At 45.2% G+C, this 10,000-nt stretch overlaps 1 protein-coding gene across 1 annotated transcript in view; it reads right to left on the bottom strand.

Moving 5' to 3' along the window:
- The window catches only part of LOC139547594 (protein sidekick-1-like), a 458,168-nt gene that overhangs the window by 12,800 nt on the left and 435,368 nt on the right, over window positions 1-10,000 (bottom strand). The window contains exons 36-38 of the mRNA XM_071356530.1: window positions 6,103-6,218; window positions 1,360-1,546; window positions 90-227 (exon numbers count right to left, since the gene is read on the bottom strand). Coding sequence (XP_071212631.1) covers window positions 90-227; window positions 1,360-1,546; window positions 6,103-6,218 — 441 coding nt within the window. The remainder of the gene's footprint in view (window positions 1-89; window positions 228-1,359; window positions 1,547-6,102; window positions 6,219-10,000) is intronic.

Below are 10,000 nucleotides of genomic sequence, written 5' to 3'. Positions count from 1 at the left end.
ACAGGCTCTGTGTGTTGCTAGGTGTGTGTGGGTATTAGTTACCCTGTACAGGCTGTGTGTGTTGCTAGGTGTGTGTGGGTGTTAGTTACCCTGTACAGGCTGTGTAGGTTGGTAGACCACCCTGTACCCCTCCACTACCCCGTTAGAAGCGCTGGGCGCCCCCCAGGAGACATTGACACTCCATCCTGTCACCTCCGAAAACGACAGGAAACTAGGCTGGCTGGGGGCTGGGGGGGAGAGAGTAGGTTACACAGGTGATCATTACATTCATACCATCTTTTCAACTTTAATAACACAACCAGACACTACAGACCTGGGATCAGATACTATTAGATGTATGTGTATATTCTCAGTGTCTGCTTTAGACAGCGCAGACCTGGGATCAGATACTATTAGATGTGTGTGTATAATCTCAGTGTCTGCTTTAGACAGCGCAGACCTGGGATCAGATACTATTAGATGTATGTGTATATTCTCAGTGTCTGCTTTAGACAGCGCAGACCTAGGATCAGATACTATTAGATGTATGTGTATATTCTCAGTGTCTGCTTTAGACAGCGCAGACCTGGGATCAGATACTATTAGATGTATGTGTATATTCTCAGTGTCTGCTTTAGACAGCGCAGACCTGGGATCAGATACTATTAGATGTATGTGTATATTCTCAGTGTCTGCTATAGACAGCGCAGACCTGGGATCAGATACTATTAGACAGTCTGGGGACTGTTCTATTCCATCCATTACAACAGGCTCCATCATTATCAAGCCCAGATAAAGACTTTTCATTGAGTTCAAATCATATTTGAAGCCAGGTCTAACATATACGCATCCCAGGGTTCACTGGGTGGGTTAGGGGTTAGGGGTTAGAGGTTAGGGGTTAGGGAACCTACCGGCCTGTAGGGTCTTGGCCCCCCAGGGTTAGGGGTTAGGGGTTAGAGGTTAGGGGTTAGAGGTTAGGGAACCTACTGGCCTGTAGGGTCTTGGCCCCCCAGGGTTAGGGGTTAGGGGTTAGAGGTTAGGGGTTAGAGGTTAGGGAACCTACCGGCCTGTAGGGTCTTGGCGCCCTGGGGTTAGGGGTTAGGGGTTAGAGGTTAGGGGTTAGAGGTTAGGGAACCTACCGGCCTGTAGGGTCTTGGCGCCCTGGGGTTAGGGGTTAGGGGTTAGAGGTTAGGGGTTAGAGGTTAGGGAACCTACTGGCCTGTAGGGTCTTGGCGCCCCGGGGTTAGAGGTTAGATCTTAGGGAACCTACTGGCCTGTAGGGTCTTGGCGCCCCGGGGTTAGAGGTTAGATCTTAGGGAACCTACTGGCCTGTAGGGTCTTGGCGCCCCGGGGTTAGAGGTTAGATCTTAGGGAACCTACCGGCCTGTAGGGTCTTGGCGCCCCGGGGTTCGCTGGGCGGGCCGTCTCCAGCTACGTTGAAGGCAGACAGCGTGACGAGGTAGGACGTGTAACATGTGAGGTTGACCAGACGAACACGCGTATCAGGAACAAACACCAACGTCATCTTCTCTGTCTGGTTCTGTCTGTCACGCTGCCAGTAGCGGATCTGATCACATCACAGGAAACAGGAACAAGTCACACACAGGAAGTGAAGTGAGACCAATTTCTACTGAGACAATGGTTCCTTTCTGACTCCCTACCCTTGTCCCTGAAGGGTACACACGCTCAATATTCTGCTGTTGACCTGACTTCTGATGTATTCTATAACAACATGACCTGATGTCCCCAGCAGAATGATGTTGTGATGTATTCTATAACAACATGACCTGATGTTCCCAGCAGAATGATGTTGTGATGTATTCTATAACAACATGACCTGATGTTCCCAGCAGAATGATGTTGTGATGTATTCTATAACAACATGACCTGATGTTCCCAGCAGAATGATGTTGTGATGTATTCTATAACAACATGACCTGATGTCCCCAGCAGAATGATGTTGTGATGTATTATATAACAACATGACCTGATGTTCCCAGCAGAATGATGTTGTGATGTATTATATAACAACATGACCTGATGTCCCCAGCAGAATGATGTTGTGATGTATTATATAACAACATGACCTGATGTTCCCAGCAGAATGATGTTGTGATGTATTCTATAACAACATGACCTGATGTTCCCAGCAGAATGATGTTGTGATGTATTCTATAACAACATGACCTGATGTTCCCAGCAGAATGATGTTGTGATGTATTCTATAACAACATGACCTGATGTTCCCAGCAGAATGATGTTGTGATGTATTCTATAACAACATGACCTGATGTTCCCAGCAGAATGATGTTGTGATGTATTCTATAACAACATGACCTGATGTTCCCAGCAGAATGATGTTGTGATGTATTCTATAACAACATGACCTGATGTTCCCAGCAGAATGATGTTGTGATGTATTCTATAACAACATGACCTGATGTTCCCAGCAGAATGATGTTGTGATGTATTCTATAACAACATGACCTGATGTTCCCAGCAGAATGATGTTGTGATGTATTCTATAACAACATGACCTGATGTTCCCAGCAGAATGATGTTGTGATGTATTCTATAACAACATGACCTGATGTTCCCAGCAGAATGATGTTGTGATGTATTCTATAACAACATGACCTGATGTTCCCAGCAGAATGATGTTGTGATGTATTCTATAACAACATGACCTGATGTTCCCAGCAGAATGATGTTGTGATGTATTCTATAACAACATGACCTGATGTTCCCAGCAGAATGATGTTGTGATGTATTCTATAACAACATGACCTGATGTTCCCAGCAGAATGATGTTGTGATGTATTCTATAACAACATGACCTGATGTTCCCAGCAGAATGATGTTGTGATGTATTATATAACAACATGACCTGATGTTCCCAGCAGAATGATGTTGTGATGTATTCTATAACAACATGACCTGATGTTCCCAGCAGAATGATGTTGTGATGTATTCTATAACAACATGACCTGATGTTCCCAGCAGAATGATGTTGTGATGTATTCTATAACAACATGACCTGATGTTCCCAGCAGAATGATGTTGTGATGTATTATATAACAACATGACCTGATGTACCCAGCAGAATGATGTTGTGATGTATTATATAACAACATGACCTGATGTTCCCAGCAGAATGATGTTGTGATGTATTCTATAACAACATGACCTGATGTCCCCAGCAGAATGATGTTGTGATGTATTCTATAACAACATGACCTGATGTTCCCAGCAGAATGATGTTGTGATGTATTATATAACAACATGACCTGATGTTCCCAGCAGAATGATGTTATGATGTATTCTATAACAACATGACCTGATGTACCCAGCAGAATGATGTTGTGATGTATTATATAACAACATGACCTGATGTTCCCAGCAGAATGATGTTGTGATGTATTCTATAACAACATGACCTGATGTTCCCAGCAGAATGATGTTGTGATGTATTATATAACAACATGACCTGATGTTCCCAGCAGAATGATGTTGTGATGTATTATATAACAACATGACCTGATGTACCCAGCAGAATGATGTTGTGATGTATTATATAACAACATGACCTGATGTTCCCAGCAGAATGATGTTGTGATGTATTATATAACAACATGACCTGATGTACCCAGCAGAATGATGTTGTGATGTATTCTATAACAACATGACCTGATGTTCCCAGCAGAATGATGTTGTGATGTATTATATAACAACATGACCTGATGTACCCAGCAGAATGATGTTGTGATGTATTCTATAACAACATGACCTGATGTTCCCAGCAGAATGATGTTATGATGTATTCTATAACAACATGACCTGATGTACCCAGCAGAATGATGTTGTGATGTATTCTATAACAACATGACCTGATGTCCCCAGCAGAATGATGTTGTGATGTGAGTTCATCCTGTCACTATAATTGATACTTATCATTATTACTGGACTGGAACATTCTAGCACAAAACCCACTCTTTAAAACCTCAACTCTACAAAAGTAATTTCACTGTCTCTACATCTCTCCCCTTCTCTCTCTCCTCTCAATTTCTCCCCTTCTCGCTCTCCTCTCCATCTCTCCCTTTCTCTCTCTCCTCTCCATCTCTACCCTTCTCTCTCTCCTCTCCATCTCTCTTTCCTCTCCATCTCTCTCCTTCTCCCTCTCCATCTCTCCCCTTCTCCCTCTCCTCTCCATCTCTCCCCTTCTCCCTCTCCTCTCCATTTCTCCCCTTCTCGCTCTCCTCTCCATCTCTCCCCTTCTCCATCTCTCCCCTTCTCTCTCTCCTCTCCATCTCTCTTTCCTCTCCATCTCTCTCCTTCTCCCTCTCCATCTCTCCCCTTCTCCCTCTCCTCTCCATCTCTCCCCTTCTCCATCTCTCCACTTCTCCCTCCCCTTCTCCCTCTCCTCTCCATCTCTTCTCATCCTTTCTCTCTTCTTCAAAGAAGGAGTATTAGTTATTCCCTCGTTTCCTCTCCTCATATCAGGATTCTGCAGGGATCTGAATATTAGTTATTCCCTGGTTTCCTCTCCTCATATCAGGATTCTGCAGGGATCTGAATCCACCGTCTTACTCCTCCGCTCGGAAAATACTACTTTCACTCCTTTTTATTCTCCTGCAGAAATCAGTGTATCTACAGCAGCACTGATAACCTGCTGTTTGATGTTCTAACTGGCTCTGAGAGGGGAAGGAGAGAAGAGAGGAGAAGGAGAGAGAGAGTAGAGGAAGGAGAGGGAGAGGAGAGGAAGGAGAGAAGAGAGGAAGGAGAGGGAGAGGGGAAGGAGAGAGAGAAGAGAGAACGGAGAGAAGAGAGGAAGGAGAGGGAGATGAGAGGAAGGAGAGAGAGAGGAGAGGAAGGAGAGGGAGAGGAGAGGAAGGAGAGGGAGAGGAGAGGAAGGAGAGGGAGAGGAAGGAGAGAAGAGAGGAGAGGAAGGAGAGGGAGAGGAGAGGAAGGAGAGGGAGAGGAGAGGAAGGAGAGAGAGAAGAGGGGAAGGAGAGGGAGAGGAAGGAGAGAAGAGAGGAGGGAGAGGAGAGGAAGGCGAGGGAGAGGAGAAGGAGAGAGAGAAGAGAGGAAGGAGAGGGAGAGGAAGGAGAGAAGAGAGGAGGGAGAGGAGAGGAAGGCGAGGGAGAGGAGAAGGAGAGAGAGAAGAGAGGAAGGAGAGGGAGAGGAGAGGAAGGAGAGGGAGAGGAGAGGAAGGAGAGAGAGAAGAGAGGAAGGAGAGGGAGAAGAGAGGAAGGAGAGGGAGAGGAGAGGAAGGAGAGAAGAGAGGAAGGAGAGAAGAGAGGAAGGAGAGAAGAGAGGAAGGAGAAGAGAGGAAGGAGAGAAGAGAGGAAGGAGAGAAGAGAGGAAGGAGAGGGAGAGGAGAGGAAGGAGAGAAGAGAGGAAGGAGAGAAGAGAGGAAGGAAAGGGAGAAGAGAGGAAGGAGAGAAGAGAGGAAGGAAAGGGAGAGGAGAGGAAGGAGAGAAGAGAGGAAGGAGAGAAGAGAGGAAGGAGAGAAGAGAGGAAGGAGAAGAGAGGAAGGAGAGAAGAGAGGAAGGAGAGAAGAGAGGAAGGAGAGGGAGAGGAGAGGAAGGAGAGAAGAGAGGAAGGAGAGAAGAGAGGAAGGAGAGAAGAGAGGAAGGAGAGAAGAGATGAGAGGAAGGAGAGGGAGAGGTTGAGGAAGGAGAGGGAGAAGAGAGGAAGGAGTGAAGAGAGGAAGGAGAGGGAGAGGTTGAGGAAGGAGAGAAGAGAGGAAGGAGAGAGAGAATCTAAATAATAAAAACCTTCAGACTCCAAAAGAGAATTTGAGGAAAATGTGAATGTGTGTGTAGGATGTCAAATCAAATCAAGTTTATTTTATATAGCCCTTCGTACATCAGCTAATATCTCGAAGTGCTGTACAGAAACCCAGCCTAAAACCCCAAACAGCAAGCAATGCAGGTGTAGAAGCACGGTGTGTGTGTGTGTGTGTGTGTATGTGTGTGTGTGTGTGTGTGTGTGTGTGTGTGTGTGTGTGTGTGTGTGTGTGTGTGTGTGTGTGTGTGTGTGTGTGTGTGTGTGTGTGTGTGTGTGTGTGTGTGTGTAGGATGTCGGTGTGTGTGTGTGTGTGTGTGTGTGTGGGGGTGTTACCTTGTAACCCTGGATGAGTCCATTCTGTGTGTGTAGGGGTGGGAGGTCCCAGGTCACCTCCAGTACAGTAGGGGAGACAGGCACCACTCTGATAGACTGGGGTGGCAAGGAGGGAGCTGGAGAGAGATACACAGTTAGAGACAGAGAGGGAGAGACAGACCCCTACCAGACCACTGTACCACCAAGGACCACCCAGAGACCCCTACCAGACCCCTGCACCACCAAGAACCACCCAGAGTCCTCTACCAGACCACTGTACCACCAAGGACCACCCAGAGAACCCTACCAGACCACTGTACCACCAAGGGCCACCCAGAGACCCCTACCAGACCACTGCACCACCAAGGACCACCCAGAAACCCCTACCAGACCACTGCACCACCAAGGACCACCCAGAGACCCCTACCAGACCCCTGCACCACCAAGAACCACCCAGAGTCCTCTACCAGACCACTGCACCACCAAGGACCACCCAGAGACCCCTACCAGACCACTGTACCACCAAGGACCACCCAGAAACCCCTACCAGACCACTGTACCACCAAGGACCACCCAGAGACCCCTACCAGACCACTGTACCACCAAGGACCACCCATAGACCCCTACCAGACCCCTGCACCACCAAGGAGCCCCAGGCCCCTTCAACGCCCCACCAGACCCAGCGCACCCCACAGGCCCCACCCACCACCAGAGCATCACAACTTCCATCGGCTCAGCTAGACTGGACCGGGCCCAGCCTACTACCCCGCACCAGACCAGAGAGGAAGCACTATTGTACTAAACGTTGACTTGTTCAATGAATAGGAATATTTATATATATATAACAGAAAAGATGTTTGCTGTTATCCTGTTTATCTCACTCTTAACAACTTATTAGTTAATAGTTACTGTATTTCTGACTGCTATTCTTTCTTTTTGGAACATGAAATCACTATCAGTTAGCATGTGGAACATTCAGGGCCTAAACTCATCAACCTTTGGACTGGAGAGTTTAACACTGGAGTTCAACAAACATCTGAAAGATGTTGACGTCATCATTCTGCAGGAGACATGGTGTAGCGCTGGCTACAGAGAGGTCATTATGATGTCACTGTCCCACAGGTTACAGAGAGGTCATTATGATGTCACTGTCCCTCGGGCTACAGAGAGGTCATTATGATGTCACTGTCCCTCAGGCTACAGAGAGGTCATTATGATGTCACTGTCCCTCGGGCTACAGAGAGGTCATTATGATGTCACTGTCCCTCAGGCTACAGAGAGGTCATTATGCCATCACAGAAACACAGCTCTGTCAATAGAGGCAGAGACTCTGGAGGACTGATCATCTGATACAAATCCCAACTACAAAATCTAATTGATCCCATCAAAACTTGGTAAATATCACATTTGGTTAAAACTGAAAAAAGAACTTGTACTGACAGAAAAATATGTGTTCCTTTGAACAATATACAACCCCCCTCAAAATCCCCATGTTACTCAGAGGAGATCTTCCCCACCCTTGAGGAAGAGACGTGCCATTTCCAGGCCCAGGGAAATGTGCTCATCTGTGGGGACACAAATGCGCGCACAGGAACATTACCTGATCTAACGACCGCACAGGAACACTACCTGATCTAACGACCGCACAGGAACACTACCTGATCTAACGACCGCACAGGAACACTACCTGATCTAACGACCGCACAGGAACACTACCTGATCTAACGAGCACACGAGGGGACAGCTTTATTACAGGCCATACTGTTTCTAACTGTCTTCATCTCCCCCATAGAAACAACAGTGACAGAACCATCAACAAAAACGGAAGGGATCTGTTGCAGCTCTGTAGAAACCTGGGTCTGTACTTTGTCAATGGTAGTTTACGGGGGGACTCTTTGGGGAGATTCACCCATTGCTCACCTCTAGGCCACAGCACAGTAGACTATATGATCACAGACATTGACCCCTTCTCTCTCAGCTCATTCACTGTCAAGCCACTAACACCTCTGTCTGATCACAGCCAAATGATGTTGTTCCTCAAAAGAACAGACCTGGAAACAACCAGACATTCACAGCCCAGTAAGCTGTACAACATCAGACATTCATACAGATGGGCCCAAAACAGCACAGAAGAATACCAGAAAGCAACCTGGAACAAAAATATCCAAACACTCTTAGATAACTTTCTGGATACCACATTAACTCACAGTAAAGAAGGCATCAATCTATCAGTACAAAACATCAACTATATATTCAGGCAAACGGCAAAAGAAGCACAATTGAAATTGATAATAAACAAAACAAAAAAGATCACAGATGACAACTGGTTTGATGCAGATTGTAAAATTATAAGGAAAAAACTTAGAACACTATCCAACCAAAAGCACAGAGACCCAAATAATGGTGAATTACGCCTTCATTACTGTGAGACTTTAAAACTCTATAAACGTACTCTCAGAACCAGAAAAACACAGTACAACAGCAAGCAGCCCGACACTAATTGAGGAGTCCATAAACACAAACAACTTCTGGCCAAATTTTTTAAAAATAAAAAAATCGAAACAAGAGGAATTAGCGATACAAAATGGTGACATATCGACAACCCATTTTAAAACACTCTACAAAACCATTCAAATTGACACAAACGCAGAACATCGCCAAATTCATGAGAAGTTGAATGGATTAGAAAAAGCTATAAAGGACAATCAAAATCCATTGGACTCCCCAATTACTGACCAGGAGCTCTATAAGAAACTTCAGGCCCTCAAATTTAAAAAAGCATGCGGACCTGATGGCATCCTAAATGAGATGCTCAAACTCACTAGTGCAAAATTTCAATTGGCTATATTAAAACTGTTTAATTTGATCCTGAGTGTAGGTTATTTCCCTGACATCTGGAATCAAGGACTCATAACCCCAATCTTTAAAAACAGAGACAAATTTGACCCTAACAATTACAGAGATATTTGTGTGAACAGTAACCTGGGGAAGGTTTTCTGTAGTATTATAAATGTAAGAGTTCTAAACTTCCTTAATAAGCACAATGTCTTGAGTAAAAGCTCAATTGGATTTATACCAAAACATCGCACAACTGATCATATTTACACCCTACACACCCTGATAGATAAACATGTCCACCAAAATAATACCAAAATATACGCTTGCTTTATCGACTTCCAAAAAGCATTTGATTCTATTTGGCATACAGGACTGTTCTACAAAGTTATTGAAAGTGGTGTAGGGGGTAGCATTAAAATTGCCAGCATTAAAATTGGCAAGAAAATAACAGAATTCTTTAACCAGGTGCGGGGCCTTCGTCAGGGTTGTATTATGAGCCCTGCACTCTTCAATATTTACATCAAGGAATTGGCCACTATTCTAGAAAAATCCTCAGCCCCTGGTGTTAGTCTCCACAATTCAGAGGTTAAATGTCTACTCTTCGCAGATGACCTATGCCTGCTGTCACCCACAGCACATGGCCTACAGCAGAGCCTGGACCTGTTAGAGCAGTACTGCCAGACCTGGGCCCTGGCAGTAAACCCCAAAAATACTAAAATAATGATTTTCCAGAGAAGATCCAGATCTCAGGGAATTAGACCAAAGTTCTCAACTGGTACAAAATATATAGAGTACTGCACACACTACAATTACTTAGGTTTAAAAATAAGCTCAACTGGACACCTTAATGAGGCAGTGAATGAACTGAGAGAGAAAGCACGCAGGGCATTCTACGCCATTAAAATGAATTCAAATTGAAATACCTATTCAAATTTCAAATTTGGCTAAAACTAATTGAATATGTCATTGAACCAATTGCACTTTATGGCAGCGAGGTGTGGGGTCCACTTGCAAAACAGGATTTCATCAAATGGGACAAACACCCCATTGAAATCCTGCATGCAGAGTTCTGTAAGATTCT

This window comes from Salvelinus alpinus, chromosome 2, assembly GCF_045679555.1.
Source record: "Salvelinus alpinus chromosome 2, SLU_Salpinus.1, whole genome shotgun sequence".
NCBI classification, from domain to species: Eukaryota; Metazoa; Chordata; class Actinopteri; order Salmoniformes; family Salmonidae; genus Salvelinus; species Salvelinus alpinus.
The sequence above is the reverse complement of the archived record's forward strand: the minus strand, read 5'-3'. Positions and strand labels throughout refer to the sequence as shown.